Here is a 24,601-nt window from a genome sequence, read left to right on the forward strand (position 1 = left end):
AGCAGCCTTAAGCCCGCTACGCCCCTTTAGTTGAACTGGTTGCTATATAGGTCAATTGAATCTTAGCCAGTTTCTTCTTACTCCTTTTGTTCTCATTCCCGGCCAACCGTGCCATGAAGAGTCGAGCAAGAGCAATCGCAGCTTTATCTCTGCCTTTGCAGCTCCCATTCCTGCCTTATAAAAGCTTCAATCTACAAAAGTAGAACTACTGATGACAGGTCTGGCCTACAACTGACTTGCTTTCAGACTTACTGGCTGAAGAGCAAAGAGATATCTATTTTACAGTAAATTCCTCTTAGAATAGCATCCCGCTCTTTATAGGTTTAGTAATGCTACCTTGAGCCCAACGAGTGTAATACCTGGAGCGAGTAATAGAGAGGACAGAAGATATAGACTTTTTCTTTCCTTTCTGGCTTGACCATGAGGCCATGACTATTCAAATCTTACAGGAAGCAACCGCTGTACCCCGCCTTCTAGCTCTTAGACTTTTAGAAGGGGGTTCCTCCGGCGCCTTGTTCCGTTAGTTTACTTTTCATTTTAAGTCTTGTAAGTTAGTTATGTCTTTCAAGGGATATCACCATCCCCCGCACCTCTTATTGGTGGAAGCGCGGGGCGTTGCAACCATCATCCTTGGACCCGGAATATAGAGTTCTTCCCTGGTACCTGGAGGATGGAGAAGAGAAGGCATTGTCTTTCCTTGATGGAAAACTCTATGGTATAGCTATCATTAACGGAGGAAATTATCCTTCCGCACCTTGATCTTTCTAGGGCTATTTTCACTAAGCCGAATCTGTGGACTGAGTGGCTAACTATTCTAGGAGTGGGGCTTTTCTTTGTATCGAGAAAATCTTTTGTTAACAGTTCAAACTCCCTGGCACCATCCCCTGAATAAGGGGCTGGGGGAGGTTTGACACCCTCCCAGATCACTTGAGCACAAAGCTTTAAAAGGAGCAATAGTGGTCCTGCTAACGAGGTACTATGCCCGGTTGGTGGACTTTCCTTACCAAAGTGGCAACACAGAGGTTTGGTCAGAAAGCTGATAAGGGTATGACAACCTTACGGATTAGGCAATACCTAATCTTACTGGTTCTTCGTCAGAGCCGGGCGCCGTCCATCACGTGGCGTTTGTCCACGGGTCAAGGAGAGTAGAACCGGCGGGGTCTTTCTTAGTGTTTTGTGGTACATACCAAAAGGTTTGTCATTTTATACCGATTGATATGGCTTTCAATTTGTTTACCACATTCACCGAGAGGCTCCGCTTGGTCTCTTGGCGCAGTGTTTTTGAAGACACTCGGTCACTCCGGCGTTTCCTCATTCGGATCGCCTTAGTGGCTACTGGGCTCGTTAGTAAAGAATCAGCGATTGTTTGTCACGTCTTAGCAGGCAAAGTACTTAGAATGTACAAGACATCGCGGGACCCTTGTTTGCGTATTATTGTAAGTCTGCCTTTACTTAGTATTTATTTCCGACCCGACTCCATCGCTAAGTCGAATAGAAAGCAAAGACCTTGGAAAGAAAAGATCTTTCACCCGGATTCCAGGAAAATGAGCTGCCATTATGAACCGCTACCATACCAGACCAGATTTGACAGACAAGCTCCGTTGCAAGAGTATTCCATCTATCCAAAATCCCGCAAACGCTTGGAGTTGGATCCACAACAAAACTCAACCGTGGTCGTCCAGCACGATAAATTTTGAACTTACACCGAATCGCGAATCCCGTGCAATTGAGATTTTCTAGTTGAATTCATTCACAAAACCCCGGGAATTTTAGATGAATCACTCCATAACGAAAAGTGCTAAGGTCCTCTCATTTACTATTTGCGTAAGTTAGTTTTTTATATAAAAGAGGGCAAAACTGTATGAAAAAGTTGCTAAAACTCGTCTTTTTTCGTTACTTTGACCGGGATGTAAAGATGTATTTTATAACCTTGTCTGATGCTGACCACATGCATTAGGCAACTGTTCAGCTATTACTCACGTTAGCTGCATCTCTTCCGAGACCAGGCCCTTTTCTCACTCGTCGATGGAGAACCTCACCCTCAGGCTCAAAAATCGTCGTTCTTACGCTTTCGGGGGTCTCCCTCTCTACAGTGAGGTTCTGTTTGAAGTTATGATTGAGACAATGAGTCACAGGTCTTTCTTTTATTCCCTTGGAAATGAATCACCAAGAAAAAGGTTATTCATTAGCAACAAAAAGAGTAAGACAGCCCTGTCGGGCTCCTGCAGTTAGAAGAAGAGCGCGACCGGAACCAAGCATAAAAGATTGACTGTGATGCTACGTGCATACACTGATCACTACGGAGAAGAGAAAAGATGTCATAAAGCATGGGGGGGACCATCGACTTCCCCCAAAAACTATTGATTGGGATCGATATAACAGAGTGTGCTCGATAGGAATCACTATTATGTCCCCGAATAGAATGTATGTCACCTTTTTCTTTCCCTTTTTGACCAACCTGCCGCGTATAGTTTAGTTGTTTCTTTATGCGAGGGTTGATGATTCTCCAGTTTCGGATGCCTCCGGCTGGGAAGAAGCCCTAATCTTCGAGTCAGGAGATACCTTGAGAACAGTGAAAGCGGAATCCTACTTTATTTAGTTTAAAAGAAGGCTTTGTCTCGTCCCTTCCCATTGTAATTGTAGGAGGGAAAGTAAAAGGAGTTATTTTAAACCACCCTGCCCCTAGCCCTACCATGGAATAAAGATATAGCCCTATAACCTGGTTTTCAGCAGATCTAGAATCTACTGCCCCTCTTTCAACAAACTTGCTTGCTATCCCAGCGCGTCTATCCTTAGTTGTCGTGTCTAGCAAGCGAGAAAACGTAACGCGCTAACGAACGCACTTACGTAGTAACCCCTACGCTTGCTGCTGGCGCTACCTTGGATACGCCAACCCAGCGAGTAAGGGAGTGAGTCTGTCCAAAGAAGCTCTTAAGAAGCGGAGTTTCACTCGACAAAAAAGGTTTGGACTGAAACCATTTTCAGACGGAATCGACTGACTTCTAGTTGCATCGGATCTAGAGATCTGTTGCCAGTTCCGATAGAAGGAAAGGAGTAAGGTTTAGGCTTTACCCAATAGTTGTTGAACTCGAGGTTGGTAATAAACTGAAGCTGCTCAGTCTTCTAGCATAGCGGAGTGATATATATCGAAGAATGAACTTAGCCTTCAACCACAAATGGGGTCCTTTAGGCAGCCGATTGCCCGTTTGCTTCCACTGACTTACGTCGTGAACATTTCTCCAACCCGTCAATGAAATGAAGAGAAAGGCAACAGGGGAACAAGGAACCAGGGAAAGACCAACACAACTTCCTTGACTTCCTAGGCTTAGAAACCCATTCCTATAAACGGGAAAAGCTTACTAACCTTACAACTCTGGAAGGGATTACTTTCTTACCAACTGACATGGCTTACCTGGCTTACCTTACTAACAACTAACAAACATTCCTGGGATTACTTCCTGACAGGGCTTAGCTTACTTACTAACCTTCCTTACACGGAATTACAGGGAAGCCAACACCCGGGATGTTCCGAGTGAAAGTAGAAGTTTAACCGGAACTGTCGAAAGATTACTACAGAAGAACCCATAAGATGTCCCTTACATATACCGATGTAAACAAAGATCTGAACGATTGAGAGAAGGAAGATAGAGAGTATGATAGGGGAAAGGATAGCAGTAGAGCTCTTATATACCAAATTCAAACGGTTATCCTCCTAGGCTAGTAAACCTAGTCGGAATGAAGAGTACGGGAGAAGGAAGACAGATTAGGAGAGTGTTCAGTGGATACAAAGAGACCAACAGTTCTTCGGAAGCAGAAGGAAAGAAAGCAGGAGAAACACAAACTGACCGAGCTAGCGATGTTCCTATTAGGCTTGGAGAACTACTCGGAGGATGAAAGAAAGAGACAGGGAACAAAGCACAGTATACATCCTACTAGAGCTGCTAACCGGTATTCCTCGGTGGTTCCGTCCTTTAAGCCAGATTATTAAGTAAGATATGGTTTGACCCTTTTCCTTTTTGTTTTCATTTTCATCTGGAAAACACCCGGAACCAGAGCATGAAATAACCTTTCTTTTTTGTATGACTGAGAGGAACGCCTCAGGTCGAATGAATACGAAAGGGAGATCAATCAAAGAAACAAAAAAGGCCATGAATGAAGAAGTTGGGCCTTTCACCCTCTTTCTAGTTACTCTGGGAGCTGATCTGATAAATGCACTTCAAAGGGAGGGAAGGCTAGGTCTTTCCCATCTTGGTATGGCCGAGCATAAAAGATTTGAAAATCAAGTCAAAATAAGAAAAGGTAGAGAGAAAACTGAACGAAAGCGGTAGCCCCCGTCAGGGCAAGAGAAATAAAAAATAAGGACTCTTGTTTTCCGCATACGCATATAGGCTGTGAAAAATAAGTCTACTTTTTTTAATAGAGAAAGTGAGTGATTCGTCTACTTTCTTAATAAGGTAACGGAACGAACTTCAAGTCCTTCGTAGGACGCCGCCGTTTGCTAAGATGTGCTTCCACATCGTGAGTCTTTAGTGCACAAGTCGTCGAATCCCTTAAAGGAAAGGTTTGGGGCAGGAGTATCGACGACAAGTCGTGCCTGAAGTTGTTCATGCACATCTTGAGGAGCTCTTGCTAAGTAAACTTATGGGGACAGGCAAAAGTAAAAGCTCGCCACCTTGCAGTGAATTCCATGACAGGTTCATTATACCTTTGCTTGGTTTTTAGTAGTTCGGGCACTCCAACCCTTCTTTGTGTGTTGCTGAACTGCTTCCTGAACTCCGAGACCCTTGCTTCCCAAGTCGGGATCGACTCTTCAGAGAGGTGGAGGTACAAAGGAAAAAACACTGGAAGGAGAGGTAGTTTACTGGCTAGAGAGAGTCAGAAAGCAGTTTAGTAAGGTAGTTTACAGGCTTTCTTCCTTTCTTCAATGCTTGAGGGACTTCTTTACCGTCTAACCTAGCTAGATCTGAGCTACCTTAATCCGTTTGTAAGTAATGGAGTAAGAGTTACCTGGATTGAGACAGTCTGAAGCTTTCAGCCCTTAGGTCCAATTCCAGCTGCTGTTGCTCTCTCAGGACTTCCTAGGTAAATCGAGTATGTGAAAAAAAATTGTCAATAAATTCTCACACATAGTCAAACACCTTATACAATAGGTTATCAGACTACATCGATAGTTGCTTGAAGCCAATAGTGGGTAAGTGTTAGATGAACGAACCCTCTTGTGGATCGCTTTCTCTTGCACGTTAATTAATCGATAAATTGCGTATGTAAGGTCTGCTGGTCTGTCAAGGAGAATCAAGATTCGACGGGACGCTAGCGCCCTAACAATAACAAGAGGGAGTGCTAAGCTAGGGTTCAAATCCAATAGTAGCTAGAACCAGTGAAAGGGTAGTTCACCAGACCCGCTCACGATAATGCGAATGAAAGGGCAGATAAGCCTATTACTAGTTACGACGAGAAGATCCTAACAGGCCGGTTTACAACAGAAAAAGAAAAGATAAGGCTTGAAGACCTATTAGTCGAGGAATTGGCGTTCCTCGGGGATGAAAAGGAATTGATCTGACCCAATCTATTGATCCGGACGGGACTACGAAAGATTGACTTTCTTCCTTCAGCTTGAAAGCGGGAAAGAAAGGAATAGACAGAAGAAAGTATTAGAGAGGAATAAGCGAGTGTCAGAGTAGTCCTAACCTCAGTTGACCGATGATGGTTCTGCTGGTTCTTACTTGAATCTCTTGCTTTGAGAATAATACTTCAAAAAAATGCTTTTATCTTGCGATGTCACCACTCGCTTTATATATAGTATAGGACTAGACCAACTTTCGCCAATCTTCGACCGCTGGCGTATATGAAGCACGTTTTCTCCGTCCCTACCTCCCCTGCACCCGGCCATGGATCAAGACTTCTTTCTGGTTCTCCTCCGGCACAGGAAAGTAGGTTCGTGGCTCTCCGTCTCCTTTCTTGATGAAGTAAGGATTCATTTATTTTGTGTCTAGTCGAGTACTTGGAAGAACCCCTTGGAATGCTTTTCTATTTTCATTCAGCGCTACGCCCCTTGTGCCAACCCTTTTCTCGTCTAATAAAGAAAGGAGTCCCGGGCCCTACCTCTACTGAATGGACTTCTACAGCTAACGATCCCTGCTAACAGCCGGCCTTACCTTAAGTTGGAACGAACCTATCTCAACCCATCCATCTTCATTCGATCGATATGGGATCCTTATTCCTTATATAATATATCAGAATCTTATCTGTTTAACCAGCTGATAGGCAACTACACTCCCTTTTGTATGCATGCTGGTAAGACTGATAGACTGTCATTCTATCCCTTTTCTTGAAAGAGCGTATATGATGGTTATGAATGGAAAAATGCAATGATTGATCCCACAGCGCTTTATTTAGCATGCTATACAGTAGTAAGGTTATATGAAAACAGACCATGATATAGACAAGGGGCTAGATCGTGATAAGGGCATTATAGAAAAAATCCCTAATTCAGGCAGTGGCCCGTCATGACTTTATCTCAAAGGATGTAATAGGAGCTAATGGAAGAAGGATAATGTGATCAATCTCCAGTCCTTTACACCCTCCTGACTATGCCCCTTGTGGTCAACTGAGTCGTGCAGCACATCTTTTCGTATCTTGACTTGGTACTATCTCCTTTTCTAATTCATCCTGTAAGCAGGTTTGAGCGCTTTGACCATCTATAAAAAGCGAATCTTCCTACTCCTACACCTCTCCTGTGCTGTGGGGCTTGGCTGCGTAGAATATCTATCTTGTTCATGTCCCTGCCCGGGATTTCTTCCTTGGCTGTAGCTTCGCTCCTTGGGTCTACTCCCCGTTTTTCTGGAAGGTTCTACCTAGATGCCGGAGGAACCCATTCCCTTCGTTGATGTTGTAGCTTTCGTTGTTTAGAGGGCGCATGAATGGGGCAGCTAATTAATTGCATAGTAGTGCTGCTGTTCCTGCAAGCACGAAGTCCGCGCTGTAGCTTCTGTCATTTCATTAGTATTCCTCTTCTCCTCCGTTGGGAATAGGTTGCATTAAGGGAACAGGTATGTAGGCTTTAGCCGGCTTCTCCCTGTGCTTACATGGGGTTTATTGCAGCTATCCCCTCGCATTTGTAGCTCTTGAGCAGCCAAGCTCTAATCAATAGGTTCTAAAGTCGACTTCGTCTCGTTATTCTGTGTTAGGTTTGTAAACCTAAGGTGTACTTCCCGAGGAACGCCAGTTAGTCGACTAAAGGGAGAGGAACGCCTATCTACGGTTTAAGCAGTCTAATCTCACTCTCTCGTCCAGAACAACTTCTTTGGGTTTACTTTTCTGTACATGGAGGGGCGGAGCGGTTCTGTTAGGTTGTTTTATTGGATTGCACTGGGCATTCACTGCGAGCTCTTCCGAGGAACCCCTTGAACAAACAAAAAAAAGGGTAATTAGTTCTGTTTTAACAGACCCCTTGTTCCATAGCTGCTCCCTATCTCGCTAAGCTACCTAACAAACAGTCTCGCTCTATCTCGCTAACTTACTGACGACCTACCTAACTTTTCTCTCTCAATAACTCTCTCGTCTAGGGCATCCGCGCCTGAGAATGCTGTAAGCTCCCTCTCCTCTCTAGACAAGTGCTTGAGTCATGACTTCGCCCTCTCCTTTTCAGTCGAGTTGCTAAAGCACCTCTCGCCAAGACGTCTTTTCCAGTGTCGATCATCTTGCTTTCCCGAATTCGTTAGATTGCCACCAGTTCCAGAATTGGGAGAACATAGGATTGGTAGTTGGGCTCTGCTCGCTTGGTTGGTCATTCCCTTCTGTCTTGGTTGATGGATAGGTGAGCGCATGCGGTTACTTCCGAACGAACCGGTCGATGGCAAGCTTTAGCTTAGCTGGCTAGCGGAACAGAAGATGGGTTAATGGGCTCTTAAGGCTTGGGATTTTATCCACTCGATAGGAAACGATCTTCAAAGAAGACACCTCTCCCGCTTCTGTGACTCAGCTTCATCGTACAAGGGACTTTTAGCTCATCATTCCACTTCGACTGGTAGGGGTTTTCTATTAGTGCACTTCGGTGGGAATAAGTCTTCCTCTTTTCTTTCGGAAGGAGAAAAAGATGCTTCATTTGGTTCCCTCGGATCGGTAAATCCGAATTCGTGACCCAAACTCTATCTAGTTTAGTTACATCAAAGGTGGCTGCCGAATAAAAGGGGAAACTTTGCCTGCCAGATTGCCTTCGGTAACCCTAACCCAGTTATCAAAAGAAGGCGCCGGTTCGGCTTTCAAGAGAGGGGAGCGAGCTACACATAGTGAAGCGAGTATTCGATGAACACGAAGGCTTTGATGAAAGGAAAATTGACATTTCAAGTAGGTAAAGTAGGGCGCTTAGGCTGGCTGAAAACAGATAAAGGAGACATCATGTGCTTGGACGAGTTCCTCCGAGGAATGCCTTAGACGGATGAATCCCGCTGGTAAATACGGCGGGATAGGATCCACTCTTGCAGCTGAACTTCTTTGTCTATTTCTCTATAACCTCGTATATCTTTTTACTGCGCCCGAGAAAGAAAAGAGCAAGGGTAAGGGCCCCGGGAGAAGCCACTGACTGCTACTTCCTCTGCTACAACTGGTGGTTATGGATGGAGAAAAAGAGGGGAGCTTTCGATTTTTAGGAACTTCTTCTAGTTAGTAGCGATGAATTAGAATGAGAGGATCCATCCAAATTGGGGAGAAAGAGACGTATCCGACGAAAGCAAGATCTATGATAATAGATTCAGTATGGATTCTCTTGTAGGTAAGTTTTAGCTTGAGCTTGATCAGGATCCAATCTGTACTATATATTTTGAAACATTTGTGAGATGCCAAAGAGAGTTCGAACAAGGTTTTGAATCAACAGGATCTAATCTACTGCTACCCCTCGAAATGGAATTGGTAGGAATGGAATGCCGTGAACCCAGGATTAGGCCTCGTTAGCTCGCTTACTCTTAGTATAGCAGGTAACCAACCTTCTTCCCTTTATGGTCTAGCTTTGATTTCACTCAGAAAAGAAGAAAATGATAGGACCTTGATTCTGTCAAAAAGTGAGTCATTTTCCTCCTCAAAACCCTATACCCCGTAAGCCATCTAGCCCCTTTTTCCATTACGTAAGCAGTTCGAAGTCTTCAATGTATTACATTCCTTCATCCGGGGAGGTTTTCATAGCCTAAACAGAATGGAAATCATAGGTCTCTCCGTATGTACCTTTAGCGCTCAGTTCGGAAGTAGATTTCTTTCGTTCCTTCAGTTGCAGCAAGGACTTATTTAGCTCTTTCTTTAGTCTCTATGGCTTGGTGAGTTGTCCAAAGCCAAGGGGCCCTACACTTAACAAGGGAGCCACTCTGCCAGAGCTTCACTCTAGGCCTCTCACGTCGGTAGCTATCCGTAGATCACTATTGGACGATCTTCATCTTTCTCCGAATTATACTCTTCTTTCTATCTTGTTGCGGGGAAGTTCAGTCATATAGAAGGTCTAATCACGAGCAGTTCCAATCCCAGCCTGCCTAGGCATCGAAGAAAACATATCCATATCCCATGTTATCGCACTCGAAACCATGCTAGCTCATGTTGTTGGTATATCACCTTCAACCGCAGGGCCGGAGGCGCCTACTAACTCTGTCTCGTCCCAGGCTTTCAACAGCAGGCATGTAACCTTCAAAAGAAGCAATTGAGGATGGAAGCAATCGACCCGGACTAATGGACCTCTCCCAGCAACAGCCTTTGATGATCTTCCTCCGCAAAGCCGTTATTCCACTGCAAGTCAAGATTTTCCTTTTGATCGTAATCGGGATTCGACCAAGTCAACTGCCTTTCCTGAAGCAGATGAAACGGCAGATATTTGAAACAAAACTAAGGAAAGTAACATTCCGAGTACAAAGTTTGACTAATTTGCTCAGTTGCACTGTGAAAAGGTACCGGAAGGAAGAATGAAAGCTAAACAGCTTGGAGTTCCCATTCCGAACGGAGAGAGATAGATTCAACAGAGGCTTTCCTAGGAAAAAGAGAGGGGATATATTGAAAAGAGAGCAGAAATCCCATTACAAGCTGTAAAACAGAGCTTACAACAGTTGTATCGCAGTGGACAGAGTAAGCAACATTCATAAGAAGAAGAAAAGGGTTTTTTTCCTAACAAGCCAGCTTGTGTCGGCAGTTAGCAACAAATGCATGACAAATCCATTCGCTTGGCAGGAGAGACAGGATGCAACAGGTATTCCGTAGAGAAGGTATAAATCTATACTATTATTCAAACAAAACAAAGAAGTTCTCTCTTGACTCTTGGTACCTGCCTCAGCTGCACCTACTCGAAAGCAAAGGAAACAAGAAAAGCAAGGCAGCTATGGACCAATACTTCATACATCCTTCCCGGACGAGACAAGAAAGGGATCTTACAGACAGGAAGCACCGCCCGGAACAGCAACAACTACAACGACGGGTAACTCGCTGGAAAAAAGAAGTCACAACTAGATCAAGACCTAAGGAGACTTCGAGCACACATCTTCCCTATCACGGCTCATACTAAGAAAGACTCTCTAGTAATGACAGAGCAGCTAGCCGCTCAATCGTGCCTTACCTCAGTAGATGCATACGCACAACCCGGAAGGCACTCCTTCCCTACAACTTGTTTACTTAGGAATCACAGCTACGCCAGCAATCTATCTCATCAAGCTACGTAGAACCAGGAGAGGAGTGACTCTTAACTGTGCTCTAGCAACAAGCCAGCTAGCCCTTATAGTGCCCGAAGCAAGATCGGAGTAGGAAGACCATGAGCGGAAAGGCGTTCCTCGGGACTGACGTGACTCTTCCACTTGACCGATGAGGTGAAGGAGTGAGAACTCTTACTATAACAGAAGAGAAAAAACAAACAGTTCCCAAGGAAGAAACAGTGAAACACAGCAAACAACCCGGGAAGGATCTATACACTAATAGGCCTACTGGCGTTCCTCGAAGTACTCCGGGATATACACCAGGGCAACTTTGAAAGACAAGTTAGCAACCGTACTACTGGTATGAATTGAGTATTGCAGACTAGTGCTAAGCCCATAGCAACAAGACTGCTATTATCAGATAGCTAGGACTTATTCTACAGCTCTTTCACACAAGGGAACGTATGGGGATATCTAAAGAGAAAGTTTATAGTTCTGACTTCCTGCCTTAAAAGCAGATTCAAAGAGACAAGATCCAATTCCTTCAGCCTATTCACAGCGGATGAAGTAATAGCATTGTACAATTAGAACTTCATACCTTTTTCTTGCTTTCTTGTTCTTAAGCCAGTTACATACTTTATTCGCCCGAGGGGTTCCTCCTTTTAGTCGAGTATGTAAACAACCTGAAACTAATGCTTTTTCCCTTTCTAGCTTTCCACCATTAAGACTTGTTGACTTCCTACGCTATTCGATTCGCTGGCATGTCCGGTCTCATACGAAGGAAAGGCTGGATGGTCAGTCACTCATGAATTCCTTCTCGAATCACTACTGGAATATAGCTTATAGAAAGAGCAGCTTGAAGCAAGTGGCAATGCTAGAAGGGCATTTCTTTCCCGCCTACTTGAGTAGCGCGTTGGATCTATGCTTAGGCAGCTTAATCGAGACTTCATATACGTAGATTGCCATGTCTGTATCCGAACGAAAAGACCTTCCTGATGTTCTTGCCCTATTTAAACCCCGGGCAATTTCCAAAAGAAGAGAAAACAACCACCTCGGAACAAATATCATGCATACATAGGAACCCGGCTTCGCTAACCTTTCTTACTTAGTCGTGAAACAACTGTTCCCATCGAACGTAGAGAGATAGTCAAATGACAAAGAAAGGAAAGCAGACCTCGGAACGCGCTGCACAGCACGGAACAGCCATTACATCAGTGATCGGCAAACAAAGATAGATACTTAACAGCAGCTACAAGCAACAATAGCTACACCCGCCTAGGGACCACTCCAGAAGTAAGCTGCGATTAACCAGCTCACTTCCCTCATTCGATAGGGAAGACAACCTGCAGGGATACATGCATGAACAGGAATACTGCTACGCTTACCTACCTGACCATTCATGCAACAACTTACTCACATACCAACAAGGGATATGAATTCTACTGAAGCTGCAAGCAACAGGAACTAGTGCCGCTTAGCTACGGTAGTTCGCAGGCCGTTCTTCACTACCTCCATACATGCTTCACACAGAAACAACTGCTGTGCATACACAGAAACAAGGCAGCTATGCACACTAACTAACCATTCCTATCGATAGAATACAAGTAATGGCAGATAGGAAGGATAGTATAAGGTAGGGACAGATAGATAGAATAATACGTATATAATCAGAAGGCTGCTTAGAGGAGTGATCTAGCTCTCTAACCTCTAACTATCACTAAACTAAACAAAGTGGAATTGAATAAGAGAAAGAGATTCGTTGGATAAGTTGAGAACAAAGTGGTTCACAGGTAGCTCAGATGGTTAGAGCAAAGGACTGTAAATCCTTGTGTTAGTGGTTCGATTCCACAACCACTTCTATGCGTTCCTCGGACGCTAATAACGAAGCAAACTACAGAATCTCAAATTTATGAAAAATATGGTTCGACTGTTGTTGCCCCTGCTCGGAGCTTTGGCAGGTAGTTTTTGCGCCCGTTTTCTAGGATCAGAAGGAAGCGCTATAATGACCACTACGCGCGTTTCATTCTCTTCGATCTTAGTCGTAAGCTTCCTATTTTGCTTTCATTTTCATTCCTTTCGTTTGAAAGGGCCGCAGAAAAAGATTATCTATCTCTTTTTGGTCTTTTCCATGGGGTTCGTGGGATCTTTGATCCGGATCGAAGTCATCCACCTAGTGGGGGGTCTGGCTTTGCCCGTGTTGGGACCTTTGGTCTTGAATGCAATAGGGGGGCAAGCACTTCCTTCTACCGGCCCTTCCGGGTCGGGCAGTTCTTCCATGTGGGAGGAAGATTCCTTTGAACTGGGAGTTCTCGAGGAATCCGACTCCCCCCCGGCAGGGGGGTCCCGAACGGAAGAGGGGGAACCCTCGGTAAATCAGGGCAGTCCCCTCCCGTCCCAAACAGAAGAGGGGGAACCCTCGGTAAATCAAGTGCCCCAGGAAGCTGGGCCTGCGCTTCCAGCTAATCCAGTCCCTCCCGGGGGGGAGGAAGCTGGGCCAGTAGTCCCCTATCCATACAGGAGGGATGAAATGATTGGGGGGGATAGCGTAGAGGCGATAGAACGCCGCCTTCTGGCGAAATACCCCGAAGGCTCTCCCTCTGCGGAGATCATAGAGATGGCCCGAATAGAGGCCGAAGATCTATTCGAGATCAAAGCCCAAATCATCCAACGGATGGCTCTATATGACCCAACCGGCGATTGGATGGCGCGTGGGGCTCGGGCCCTCGATAATCCGAGGACCACTAGTGGGGAAGAGTCCTTGGAGCGTCTTTATGATATATGGAAGGACCTCCAAGAAACCGGGCCCCTCTCGGACGAGTTTTCTCGTTTACAAGAGAAAGTATTCCTCAAGAAAGGCGGCCCTGGGGGGGACCCTATCGCATAAGGTCTGCAAGCCTTTCGGGATGGGCTTTTGCTTCTTTCTTTATTTTTCGATATGCCGCTTCTTCGCCAGCAAGGAGCGAGAAAACAAAGTGGGCTGTAATGATGTCAGAATTTGCACCAATTTCTATCTATTTAGTGATTAGTCTGCTAGTTTCTTTGATCCTACTCGGTGTTCCTTTTCCATTTGCTTCCAATAGTTCTACCTACCCAGAAAAATTGTCGGCCTACGAATGTGGTTTCGATCCTTCCGGTGATGCCAGAAGTCGTTTCGATATACGATTTTATCTTGTTTCAATTTTATTTTTAATCCCTGATCTGGAAGTAACCTTTTTCTTTCCTTGGGCAGTACCTCCCAACAAGATTGATCTGTTTGGATTTTGGTCCATGATGGCCTTTTTATTTATTTTGACGATTGGATTTCTATATGAATGGAAAAGGGGTGCTTCGGATCGGGAGTAAAGTGATAGGGCACAAAATGGGGGGAAAAAGAAAGGAAAGAGAATAATGCCCACGTTTAATCAATTGATTCGTCATGGTAGAGAAGAAAAACGGCGCACGGACCGTACTCGAGCTTTGGATAAATGTCCCCAGAAAACAGGAGTATGCCCGCGTGTTTCAACGAGAACACCGAAAAAACCTAATTCCGCTCCACGTAAGATAGCCAAAGTACGGTTGAGCAATCGACATGATATATTTGCTCACATCCCGGGCGAAGGTCATAATTCGCAGGAACATTCTACGGTGTTAATAAGAGGAGGTAGAGTGAAAGATTCGCCAGGTGTAAAATCCCATTGTATTCGAGGAGTAAAGGATTTGATGGGAATTCCGGGTCGAAGAAGAGGCAGATCAAAATATGGTGCAGAAAAACCCAAATCGATATGAATGGAAGATGCCTCTGGAACTAGTATCGGTCAGTCGGTGGAACAATCACAACGTTACGCCCCAAAATAAAACTATATGGAGCCGTTACGAATGACCATAATGGAGTCTACTACACCAGCCAAGAAAGAGTGCATTTGACTCACTTCGCCCGTGGAGGTGGCAGAGGAAGCCTAAGGCATGCCCGGGCTAGTGTAACTGATCTCGCTACTCAATCCATATCGTCAGTTATATGGTTGCTTCATCCAAGAGAGGGTAAGAAGGTTCGAAATCATCAATGAGAGCAGGCTATCGCTTCCTCCTTACCCTCTCATCGACTGCTGGTAGTTGGCTGACTTGGTTGATGGCTTTATGTCATATGTGTGCCAAGTTAGGAAGGTTAGACCGACTAATTGAAAGGCTTTTTCGTTGAGAATAGTTTGAAGTTCCCTTCTTTGTAGCATTGTAAGTTATTTCCTTCTTTAGCTTATGAATTTTTTTTAGGGAAAAGAATGAGAAAAGTGACAGTGGAAGGAGGGAAAGCTCCTTATTTTACCCGTTCTAAAAGAAGCTCGATTAAGCAGGAAGACCTTTGGTCTCCTGTTCTCTAGCTTAGTCAGTTAGTGGTATCCGTCGGTCGGTTAGCAGATTTGCAGATAGAAAAGGCTAGCCAGCCTAAGCCGATCCCGAGGAAAGGGGCTATAGGATTGCCCACGACAAGCATTGGATTTATTTTTTGATGATCTCCGACTCCTAAGTCTTCCGCGTGCCTTATTCCACCCTCAAAAAACGATTTTCGTAGTTTATCAGCCCGTCTTGCCTCACACTTCTACTTCAGGAGCTTGCCTTGAGGGTACGATGACGATCTTAGTCCGAATAACTGCTTCAGGGTGGGAATGAATAGAAGGCCGGTGCTAAACGCCCAATGCTATTTATACGAAAAGACTGATCGAACCAATGAAGTAAGGCTTTTTAACACTACTTTCAAAGGTAGAGGCAAAAAGCCCACTTTTTAGCGACATGATAGCATGAACTCTTCCCCCGATGTAAACATTTCCTGCCTAACAGATTTGTAGACGTCCAGGAAGCTTAAGATCTTAACAAGAAAGATATAAGGCGATGGCGTCGCCAATTGCATGAAAGAAAGGCCTTTTAGGGGAGTTGGCTCGTGTGTGGAGTGAATTCCTCTGTCCTGTGTGCGGAAGGCATATGAAGTAGTCCAGTAAGGATTCAAGTCAGGTTGTATTTGGATTTTGCAACTCGGAAATTATCATAGATTGATGATCCTTTCCTTACCCTACTGCCTATCAACATTAAAAATATGCAAAATAGCCCTTATATAAATATAACCAACCCGATCTACGAGTGGATATTGCCTTTTTTTTCATCGGCGATCTTTCATAGAGTTGCCGAAGCCAGAAAATCTGCTAATGCAATCCGCAGAATTACATCAGATCAAGGTGTGGATCTATTTCGAACAAGTGATATCCAAGAAGAAGCCATTCGTTACTTCTCCAACCTGTTTCAGTTTTCACCGGTGAACCACACTCGAGCCTCTATCTCATCCCTTCGCTCTCTTATCGACTTCATCAGATGCTCCAACTAGATGCAAGCGAATCTTCTGCAACAGGTTAACTACGGAGGAGATTCCAAATTGTCTTTTCAGCATGCCGCTCGACAAATCCCCTGGCTCGGATGGTTTTCCAGCTGACTTTTACAGATTAACTTGGGATATTGTTGGCCCGGACTTTGTTGTTCAAACTAAAAGAAAGAACGCTAATAAAATAAAGGTCCGATCTGATGTTTACGATTTGTTGTGGTTAATCTTCCCAATTGACTAAGTGCAAGTTAGAACATGGTAGCTTCTGATTCACGGCCAATGAGACTCCGCTTGCGAGCTGAACTCTTTTTGGCATCATTCGCAGTGAGAGAAGAGAGCATACGCAGTGAAGAAGGGAGTGGAGCTTATATTTCAAAGTATATTAAAGGTATTCTAAAATCAAGATTATCCCGACGTGAGCAGTCACGCTGGAATATAATAGATGATACAACTTATATGGCTTTCTTTGAAGAATTTGCGTCTCTTAATCCAGTTTTTCATACTTTCTTATTTTACGGGAGGAGAGACGGAGAAGATCTTTCTTTTCACATTGTTGGGTTTTTTCGTCTATCGATACGGGGTTACATATTCTTTTTATGGGAAAGCTTTTAGCTACCGAAAAGGATCCGAGCAAGCTCATCTTCTAGAATCAAATCACATCGAAGAAAGGTAGCACTGGAAGGGCAGAGTACTCAATTTTTTTATCTTTGTGCAAGTAATGATCGTGTCAGCATCTTTTGGTTAACTGATTCAGTTACCGATCAATCTGGCCCTAGGTTCCCTAGCTCCAACGCGGAAGGACTCTCATTTCGTCCAGATCTTTGCTTTGCGGCATCTCCAACTGTAAGCTCTGATGGACCAACACTTATGCATGCGATTTCAAGTCTTCATAAATGAGAAAGTTCGAGTCATTACACAAGCAAAGGATAGCTATAACGAGAAAAAGGTATTTTATTTTGCTAATCCCAAGGGGAATGTGAAATGTGGAATGAATCAGGAAATAGCCCTTTGATTTATCAAAAATACAGAAGTAGTAGTCTTCCCGGGTCTCACTGTTCGGATAACTTTCCTTTTAATCCTACTGCATAGGCAAGATCTCATCCTTCGGCGAATCATGTGGGGCTCAGAAGAGTGCTCCCTACGACGGTAAATCGGGGCAAAAGACCCTTTCTTCGACGACGTGGACACGGGGAGGGAGCAGGCGAAGCGTGTCGTTCGTAATGGAAAGAAAGAGACCACTACTTCGCCTCTTTGTTGGACCGCCGGCGCGAACACAGTGGTCTCTGATCAGGACCAGGAACCAATTCGAATTTGGATCTTGACATGTTGGTGGTTTTTAACCGTAGGCATCTTGCCAGGAAGTTGGTGGGCTTATCATGAATTAGGTCGGGGTGGCTGGTGGTTTCGGGATCCCGTAGAAATGCTTCTTTTATGCCTCGGGTATTAGCCACAGCTCGTATTCATTCTGTAATTTTACCCCTTCTTCATTCTTGGACCTCGTTTCTTAATATTGTGACTTTTCCATGCTGTGTCTCAGGAACCTTTTCAATACGGTCCGGATTGCTAGCTCCCGTTCATAGTTTTGCTACAGATGATACACGAGGAATCTTTTTATGGTGGTTCTTCCTTCTAATGACCGGCATATCTATGATTCTTTTCTACCAGATGAAGCAGCAGGCATCGGTCCGTAGAACGTATAAAAAAGAGATGGTTGTGGCGCGAAGTACTCTTGTGCATCTACGTCACTCGGCTCGCGCGCAACCCCGCCCCGTTATGTTATGGAAGAATTGAACTTCTTGCTGGGCTGGTTATTCAGAGCCAGCAATTGGCTGCCGGATTTCGTCCTGCAATGAGGCAGATCGCTTCGGGGGGTCACTGTGGCGTGGCTGAATGTAGAGCAGTCCGCCCCTACAGCGTTTGATCAGTAGATTATTTAGAACTTCGGAAGATGGTCAAGGTACGAAGTGACAAGCCACTGCGCTAGATGCGCATGTGGTCGTAGTAGTCGGCTCGTCGCTACTTTTATCCAAAGAATAAGGCCTACAAGCTCTCTGTTTGGAGACAGAACAACGTTATAAGTTCTGAGTCGTATGAAAACTAGCGGTTTGGGGGAAATAGCGATTTATCAATAACATAGAATAAACAAGCTTGCTTGGCAGACTGGAAGATAAAGGCAAGCAGCAACATAGAGTACCTTGACCTGCTCGCTGGGGACATAAGGATTGACATGTGCCGAGACAGCTGTCCCGCGGATTAAGGAATCCGCAAAGGCTAATGCCATAAGACGAGCAAGACTAAAGAAAGAGAAGATCGGTCCTCGTCCACTCGGAAAGCTTTTTCTCATCATAGGGGGACGGAGACGGTTAGTCAGCATTCCACTACCAACGAGCAGCAAACTCCTTGCGACTCTAATTGAGAAAAACCCAACAACGGCCACCCTCCCTAGGTGTAAGATAATAGGGCTTGATGCCTAGCGGCTTCCTTTTACGGGTTGTCCGATCTCACAGGTTTACACCTTTTAGGAATGAATGTTCCACGAGTCGTTATGCTTTGATTGTCGTCTTTCGAATGAAGGATTTGTCTAGCTAATAAACATCATCCTTCAGTCCGCGCCGGCATTCCAGAACGAATTCTTATCGCTTAGCACAAGCGCTAACCCTGACAAGGCCCTACATCGCATATGCAGTTGGAGTGGTTAGTCGATTCATGCAAAATCCAAAGAAACCTCACTTTCGACGAATATTGAGGTACATGAAAGGAAGACTTGACTATGGTCTTCTGTATAAGAAAGGAGAACAGTGTAAGATAGTTGGCTATTGTGACGCCGACTATGCTGGTGATCACGACACGCGTCGATCAACAACTGGAAACGTGTTCAGGCTTGGTTTAGGAGCAGTTTGTCTTTGAAAAGTAAGCGGTGTTTTAGCCGTAACCCTTGTTGGAAGAGAATACCACGTAGGAGTGAAAACTCCCCTGCTCATCTATCTTCATTCCAAAGGCGAACATTTCAATTGAGTGACTGTAACTGCTATCTATAGTTTACAGTCAGTAGTTCTTAACCAACCGCCCAGCTTTATAAAGCTTTAAGAGGGAATAGGGAGTAAGGGGGACCTTCGCTTCATTATCAAATTGACCTGGACCCTCTTTCTTCTCCTGCTGCAGATTTTGCCCTGCGCGGATTCTGGAGCTTCTTCTTTAGTCTAGGATTTCAAATAATAATCAAATCAAAAGAAGCGGCTGGGCGAGAACAAGAAGCGGTCGTCGTACGCCGGCCGGTAGCTCTACTAAGCGAAGAACCGCTCGCTGCCTTTTCTTCGCGAATAACCATGTGGAGTGGAGGTAGCCTAGGAGAAGAGAAGCAAGCTACCCTTCGCCTACCTCCCATCTATAAGCGGCAATGGTAAGAGCTGGTAAGCATGGTAACTGTATCGGCTAAGGGGTCGGCGCTCCGCGTTCTATCTAGGTTCCGCTCTGACCTTTCCCCACCTCACATAGAAGAAGGGGAAGCCCTTCAATAGAAGAACCCGTGTGAGTGGGAGGATTGAATCATTCATTCATCGGATACGTCTTTTCCCGTGATCCATTTCATGTCAACTCTAATTAGTTATCAAAAGGCCTACCTTACAAAGGGAAACGGCCGCATCGGCCCGCTTCGTCACCGTCGGTTCCCGCAACCAAGCCTTTCTCTTATTCTTTCTTTCAGAAGGGCTTGCGGTTCATTACACCAAAGGCTTTCAGTGAACTATTGAAGCTATCGAGAGAGTACCAAATGCTGACGGTGACGAAGGTTACCGACTTTCGGTGGACGCGGAGCCAACGAGTTCAGTCGAAGAGCGTAACGAGTCTAAGGTTACAGAAGCGTTCGCCAACTTTGATAGGTATAGCATTGCGAGCAAATAGAGAGCAGAGAGCTTACCCTTTCTTTCTATGAGAGTCGCGAGCTTGTTGTAGTCGGTCCTAAAGAACCTTGCTGCTTACTTGCTATATTCCCGCGTTCTTGCACGGCTCGCGCGCAACCCCGCCCTGCTTCTCCCTTCCCCCTCCCCCCCCTTACCGTCCAAAACTCAGAGGCCGTATGGAGTATAGCCAAGTGGTAAGGCACCGGTTTTTGGTACCGGCATGCAAAGGTTCGAATCCTTTTACTCCAGATTATGAACACCCGATCGGATCTGTCAAGAACGAGCTGACGACGGAAGCTCTCATTAATTAGTTGATGAGGGGAAGCGACTGACAGCAGTCCCTGAGCTAAGCCTTGGAAATCTTAATGCCATAATGCCTTTAAAATCCTCCTAGCCATTATCCTACTGCAATAATTCTTGCTAAGAAGAACGCCCATGTTGTGGCAATTCCACCCATTAATAGTAATGGAACTCTGTGCAAAGTTTCCTCCAGTAATATGAGTTACCACCCCTTGATCACTTATACTACCCCTCACACTGATCGTACTTCCGGCAAACATAACTAGTTCTTCGAGTAAGATTGGGTTGAAGCGGAAGGATATTCGCTTTATTAGCTAAGGCTGATTGAATTGCTAACTGAACTTAACTAGTCTAATTCCATTATTCTGACCCTGCAGGCTTTGATCTTTTTTATTCTCATCGAAATCGGAAGATTTGAAAGCGGAAAGAAGATTCTAGCCTTCCTTCCATATTAAAAGATCAAGGAAGACGAGCAAGAAAACGGATGCGCGTTAGCGCAACGGCTTTCGCTAACGTTGTTCAATCCGTTGCTTGTTCCCTTGACCTTTCATTCACACTCTGATTGACGCTACCCGGTCCACTCAAAGCTTGAAGGATGAAGAGGCCGACCTCTGTTTTTGAACAAGTTGGTCAAGGTTCGTTATCTTAAGCATTCCTGTTGGAACGACTAGCTGGAAAGGCACTAACGCTTTGCCGAGTTATGATAGGGGGATGAGGAGAACAGACAGAGATGGTCATACAGACTTCTTTATCAGACCGACTGCTGATCGCCTTCAAACGACTCTTCCAGTCGCTGACCTACCTCGAGGAGTGACTCTTTATATGGTGTTTAGCTGAGGGAAAGAAGGTGTTATGGCCTGCCCGAGAAGGAGATTAAGGCTCTTTTTATGGCAGTGGAGAAGTGGATGAGGATGAAGTGTTCTCACTATGGTGATTCGGTGAAGAGGGCGTTAAGCCTAGTGAATTCTTGTTGAGATTTGGTAGACCTTGCGAATGTAGCTACTTCTGACTATGTTCCCCCTCCTAATCCTTCTACCACTACTGAGCATAAAACTCTATCTGTATGTGAGGATGAGTACACTAAATTCCTTCAGTATCAAGCAGCAAGTAATCTGTTCCTACTGCATCGCCCTACCTTTCTAGGGCCTTGAGTTGGGATACGGTTCTAGTTCCAAACCCCTCTATTCATTCGTTTGTAGCCGTGGGTCACATTCATTCCTGCTGTTTGTCGGTAGTCTTCTCGGTTTATCCTATGTAATAAGAGGTAAAAGTAGTAGGAGCGAGACCGTTGTAGCTAGAGCAGTCAATCCCTTTATCGATAAAGTGGTAATGAAGGGTCTGTAGTAAGCAAACCTAGTAGCTGCTCTTAGTAAGACCAGTCACAGGGATATATAAAACCAGAGAAAGGCTGACTTCTATTTCAACTGAAACAGGCTTGGCTGGAAGATCTTTTATTAAGTCAGACTGGCTAGAAGCGCTATAGACTGACCGTTAGAAGTCATTGATAGGGATGTTGAACACTATCAATTACTTCTCTTTAGTACCGGTATAACATCGACTACTAAAAGTAGAAGGGAAGAAAGGTTATCCAGCCACTTCTTTGGTCCGGGATAGGAGGCTTGTTGAATCAGACGAAATAGGACATCGGTGCCGGTACTCGATTCGAAGCATGGCTGGACGCCGCACTCCTGGCACCTAAAGGTGCTTTTTTCGCGTACTCTTTTTTTGTGATTTCCCGGTAGGGAGGGATGTTTTTAGTACAGATCTTTTAAGCGAACCACTAGAAGGAGTCTTTGATTGAGGATCATCTGAGATGGATGAGCCATCTCCTTTCCATTGCCAGTCAAGCCTGCCATTCAACAAGCCCTGTTGTGGTCATCAGACTTTATTATAAAATAAGTAACGGAAAATAATCCATTGCTCCGTTGACTCTTTCAAGCAAGGGCTTCCTTGTCTCAGAGGCCCCTTCAACCGGCTTCAAAACTCGCTATTCTGCTGACGATTTTAGCCTTTATATATCACCCCGAATGGAGTACTCAAGTTGAACCGGGCGGACCTTTGGAAGGGTCTGTTCGAGAACTTCACAACTTCACTCTAGGGCCAACCTCGAAGGGTTTCCTCTCTTTATGAAATAGAACAGCAGCCAACCACCGAGGTTCCTCACTAGATATATAGGACTGGTACCTTCGGTCTCTTGCGACACTCCGAGCAATGTTGCCGCTCTGTTCGCTTCTTTTTCAATGACGGTAACAGACCAACCTTCAATGGCAGATAATTATCAATTTGACTTAGGAGGTTCCGATGCAAAGGCCACACCTGTGGTTGATTGCCTCCGCCACCTCTCTACAGTCAGTTTAAAATTCCACTCTCACCTGTTGGTGCTTAAACTTTCAGCAGCCCAAAAAACACTCAAAAGCTCCGCTTCGAAAGCAGTTGTTGTTGGCATAAAGGCTCTTCGTCAAGTCGAACCACACCGAGGAGGCACTTGTTAACCACCGGATGGAGCAAGTTCGTGAACAATAAGAAGCTAATCGCTGGTGATTCTGTTGTATTTATGAGGAAATCGGCTGATGAGATGTTTATTGGTGTAAGGCGAGCACCAATCTCTAGTAACGTCGGAGGAACAAGCTTCTACGGCGGAGATGAGTACTGTAGTTATTATCAGAGCAATGGAGGCGTTGCTAAGGAAGACGACGGAAGTGCGAAGAAGGGGTTTAGGAGGACTGGGAAAGGGAAATTGACGGCTGAAGCTGTCTCTGAGGCGATTAATAGAGCAGCTCAGGGTTTGCCGTTTGAGGTGGTTTATTATCCTACGGCTGGATGGTCGGACTTTGTGGTGAAGGCAGAAGATGTTGAGGCTTCCATGGCTATATTCTGGACTCCTGGTACTAGAGTGAAGATGGCCATGGAGACTGAGGACTCTTCGCGGATTACTTGGTTTCAGGGGATTGTCTTCTATACATATCAGGAAACTGGTCCATGGCGTGGATCTCCTTGGAAACAGCTTCAGGTATAAGATCCCCTTCACTATTCCCTTAATATTCCTCTGATGTTGAGCTGATGGGAAAATATATAAATCTGGTTATTCGAATGCTAATTTGGGTTTGGAATGTGAGGTTCCAGTTGTGTCAAGTTTGGATTGCTGTGTTGGGGGGATTCGTGGTTTGAAATCGAAATATGTTGATTGGAAGCAGTATTAGTTAGTTCATTTTCAAATGAATGCCATATCCCTTAGTTTTGTTGTTTGAGATTCATCTTCAACAAAGATACATTGGAAAAAGAAGTCGGAAGATCTTGGTCTTAGTATTGTTTGTGTTGCACTCAGATACAGTAAATCGCTACAATCTCTCTTCTCTCTTCTCCTATCCCTCCGCTTGCTTCCGTTTTCAATCTCTCCTTTCTCTCAGACATTACGGTCTCTTTCTCTCTCTCTCTTTCTGAGCGGTGATCATGCTCTGTACATTCTAGTATATGTTGATGATCTTAGAATCACATGGTCCAATCCTCTTCATATTGATGACATAGTATGCATCAAAAATGCCATCTTTTCTATAAAGTATCTGGCTCAATCTTGGTCAAAAAGTGAGTAGAACTTCTGCTTCTATCTTTCTCAAAACATTACTGATCTATTGGTCAAGGCTGGCATGGAAATAACCTCTCCCTTCTCCCATAGTCACTTCTGGGTCCTCTTTGTCTGCTCTGCTGTTGTAAGTTCCACTTTGCTGCTAATCCTCATCTCTATCGTAGCTAGAGCATTCTTGGTGGTTGCTAGCATAACCAGACCTGACATAGCTTACTCAGTGAACTTTCACAATTTCTGATGAGACCTTAGATAGAAAAGAAGGTTTAGATTAAAGTTTCTATTCCTTCCTATTAAACGCTTTCAAAAGATTGTTGAGATATCTTCTCTGAATTGTCTGCACTTGACACCTTCCTCTCAACTTGCTCTTGTTTTAGTGATGCTGATTGGCCTTCGTGGGAATTTATAGATCACTCTCAGGATATTGGCTTTTTCTTGGGAGATCCTACGGGAAAAGAAGGAAAGAAGTCAAAATAAGAGAGTAAGAGCCTAGGTTAGAAGTCAGTTTCAGTTCTCTTAGGTCTCTTTCCACATATACAAACTGAGAGTTCAGTCTCATATAGCATGAGGGGACATGGCTTGGTAATCGATTCAAATTGGACATAGATAATCTTTCAATTTCTCATATTATATATGATAATATAGGCGTGGAAAATTTATTGGGGTTATAAAAAAAAAAAGAATCCTCGTCTTTACAGTCTTATCAATTGTGATAAGAAAGCGCTCTTAGTTCAGTTCGGTAGAACGTGGGTCTCCAAAACCCAATGTCGTAGGTTCAAATCCTACAGAGCGTGATTCCGTTGCTCTTGTTAGGTCGAAAATTAGA

General features: G+C 44.7%; 12 protein-coding genes, 1 long non-coding RNA gene, 4 other non-coding genes and 4 pseudogenes across 22 annotated transcripts; 18 read left to right on the forward strand and 3 right to left on the reverse strand.

Moving 5' to 3' along the window:
* The first annotated feature begins 841 nt into the window (after positions 1–841).
* AT2G07672 (uncharacterized protein) lies at positions 842–2,161 on the forward strand. The gene has a single exon (NM_001335343.1). It carries the CDS (start codon positions 1,218–1,220, stop codon positions 1,695–1,697), a length of 480 nt encoding a protein of 159 aa, NP_001318207.1. The 5' UTR covers positions 842–1,217; the 3' UTR covers positions 1,698–2,161.
* Positions 2,162–4,079: 1,918 nt separating this feature from the next.
* On the forward strand, positions 4,080–4,402 carry AT2G07664 (annotated as a pseudogene). Its single transcript has one exon.
* Positions 4,403–4,641: 239 nt separating this feature from the next.
* Positions 4,642–5,086, forward strand: AT2G07613 (uncharacterized protein; the record flags this gene model as incomplete). Its single annotated transcript, NM_001335313.1, has 3 exons — positions 4,642–4,694; positions 4,726–4,885; positions 5,036–5,086. 3 exons carry the CDS (start codon positions 4,642–4,644, stop codon positions 5,084–5,086), a joined length of 264 nt encoding a protein of 87 aa, NP_001325197.1.
* A 781-nt stretch (positions 5,087–5,867) lies between these two features.
* On the reverse strand, positions 5,868–5,978 carry AT2G07684 (uncharacterized protein; the record flags this gene model as incomplete). Its single annotated transcript, NM_001124813.1, has 1 exon — positions 5,868–5,978. The coding sequence occupies one exon, from the start codon at positions 5,976–5,978 to the stop codon at positions 5,868–5,870; it is 111 nt and encodes a 36-aa protein (NP_001118285.1).
* A 177-nt stretch (positions 5,979–6,155) lies between these two features.
* Positions 6,156–6,220, reverse strand: AT2G07617 (uncharacterized protein). Its single transcript, NM_001349581.1, has one exon. It carries the CDS (start codon positions 6,194–6,196, stop codon positions 6,173–6,175), a length of 24 nt encoding a protein of 7 aa, NP_001336522.1. The 5' UTR covers positions 6,197–6,220; the 3' UTR covers positions 6,156–6,172.
* A 1,031-nt stretch (positions 6,221–7,251) lies between these two features.
* Positions 7,252–8,045, reverse strand: AT2G07621 (uncharacterized protein; the record flags this gene model as incomplete). Its single annotated transcript, NM_001335314.1, has 2 exons — positions 7,630–8,045; positions 7,252–7,402 (listed from the first exon to the last, which is right to left on the reverse strand). Exons 1-2 carry the CDS (start codon positions 7,824–7,826, stop codon positions 7,252–7,254), a joined length of 348 nt encoding a protein of 115 aa, NP_001324152.1. The 5' UTR covers positions 7,827–8,045.
* Positions 8,046–8,410: 365 nt separating this feature from the next.
* Positions 8,411–9,026, forward strand: AT2G05155. Its single transcript, NR_140068.1, has one exon. It is a non-coding gene; the product is annotated as an other RNA (long non-coding RNA).
* A 1,026-nt stretch (positions 9,027–10,052) lies between these two features.
* On the forward strand, positions 10,053–10,753 carry AT2G07673 (uncharacterized protein). Its single transcript, NM_126730.3, has one exon. The coding sequence runs from the start codon at positions 10,211–10,213 to the stop codon at positions 10,529–10,531; it is 321 nt and encodes a 106-aa protein (NP_565340.1). The 5' UTR covers positions 10,053–10,210; the 3' UTR covers positions 10,532–10,753.
* Positions 10,754–12,433: 1,680 nt separating this feature from the next.
* Positions 12,434–12,512, forward strand: AT2G07745. The gene has a single exon. It is a non-coding gene; the product is annotated as a tRNA-Tyr (tRNA).
* A 52-nt stretch (positions 12,513–12,564) lies between these two features.
* AT2G07674 (uncharacterized protein) lies at positions 12,565–13,539 on the forward strand (the record flags this gene model as incomplete). 2 transcript variants are annotated; one of them, NM_001335344.1, is made up of 1 exon in its annotated part: positions 12,565–13,539. In NM_001335344.1, one exon carries the CDS (start codon positions 12,565–12,567, stop codon positions 13,537–13,539), a length of 975 nt encoding a protein of 324 aa, NP_001325263.1. The 2 variants fall into 2 exon arrangements, with proteins under 2 accessions (NP_001325263.1, NP_178772.3); NM_126731.4 differs by having other exon boundaries at positions 12,728–13,539.
* A 101-nt stretch (positions 13,540–13,640) lies between these two features.
* Positions 13,641–13,997, forward strand: AT2G07751 (NADH:ubiquinone/plastoquinone oxidoreductase, chain 3 protein; the record flags this gene model as incomplete). Its single annotated transcript, NM_147270.1, has 1 exon — positions 13,641–13,997. The coding sequence occupies one exon, from the start codon at positions 13,641–13,643 to the stop codon at positions 13,995–13,997; it is 357 nt and encodes a 118-aa protein (NP_671803.1).
* A 45-nt stretch (positions 13,998–14,042) lies between these two features.
* Positions 14,043–14,420, forward strand: AT2G07675 (Ribosomal protein S12/S23 family protein; the record flags this gene model as incomplete). The annotated part of the gene is made up of 1 exon (NM_126732.2): positions 14,043–14,420. The coding sequence occupies one exon, from the start codon at positions 14,043–14,045 to the stop codon at positions 14,418–14,420; it is 378 nt and encodes a 125-aa protein (NP_178773.1).
* A 1,361-nt stretch (positions 14,421–15,781) lies between these two features.
* Positions 15,782–16,151, forward strand: AT2G07767 (annotated as a pseudogene; the record flags this gene model as incomplete). The annotated part of the gene is made up of 1 exon: positions 15,782–16,151.
* Positions 16,152–16,251: 100 nt separating this feature from the next.
* On the forward strand, positions 16,252–16,608 carry AT2G07676 (uncharacterized protein; the record flags this gene model as incomplete). The annotated part of the gene is made up of 1 exon (NM_126733.2): positions 16,252–16,608. The coding sequence occupies one exon, from the start codon at positions 16,252–16,254 to the stop codon at positions 16,606–16,608; it is 357 nt and encodes a 118-aa protein (NP_565341.1).
* Positions 16,609–17,216: 608 nt separating this feature from the next.
* AT2G07768 (Cytochrome C assembly protein) lies at positions 17,217–17,787 on the forward strand (the record flags this gene model as incomplete). Its single annotated transcript, NM_001161030.1, has 2 exons — positions 17,217–17,275; positions 17,382–17,787. The coding sequence occupies 2 exons, from the start codon at positions 17,217–17,219 to the stop codon at positions 17,785–17,787; spliced, it is 465 nt and encodes a 154-aa protein (NP_001154502.1).
* Positions 17,788–18,642: 855 nt separating this feature from the next.
* Positions 18,643–18,995, forward strand: AT2G07769 (annotated as a pseudogene; the record flags this gene model as incomplete). Its single annotated transcript has 1 exon — positions 18,643–18,995.
* A 629-nt stretch (positions 18,996–19,624) lies between these two features.
* On the forward strand, positions 19,625–20,030 carry AT2G05165. The gene has a single exon (NR_143720.1). It is a non-coding gene; the product is annotated as an uncharacterized misc_RNA (transcript).
* A 42-nt stretch (positions 20,031–20,072) lies between these two features.
* On the forward strand, positions 20,073–20,144 carry AT2G07746. Its single transcript has one exon. It is a non-coding gene; the product is annotated as a tRNA-Gln (tRNA).
* A 216-nt stretch (positions 20,145–20,360) lies between these two features.
* On the forward strand, positions 20,361–21,301 carry AT2G07623 (uncharacterized protein; the record flags this gene model as incomplete). The annotated part of the gene is made up of 3 exons (NM_001335315.1): positions 20,361–20,387; positions 21,029–21,125; positions 21,180–21,301. Coding segments are annotated over 3 exons (246 nt in total), but the record flags the coding sequence as incomplete, so codon positions are not given.
* Positions 21,302–21,821: 520 nt separating this feature from the next.
* AT2G07677 lies at positions 21,822–24,393 on the forward strand (annotated as a pseudogene). Its single transcript has one exon.
* A 102-nt stretch (positions 24,394–24,495) lies between these two features.
* Positions 24,496–24,569, forward strand: AT2G07748. Its single transcript has one exon. It is a non-coding gene; the product is annotated as a tRNA-Trp (tRNA).
* Positions 24,570–24,601: the final 32 nt, after the last annotated feature.

This window comes from Arabidopsis thaliana, chromosome 2 (genome assembly GCF_000001735.4).
Source record: "Arabidopsis thaliana chromosome 2, partial sequence".
NCBI classification, from domain to species: domain Eukaryota; kingdom Viridiplantae; phylum Streptophyta; class Magnoliopsida; order Brassicales; family Brassicaceae; genus Arabidopsis; species Arabidopsis thaliana.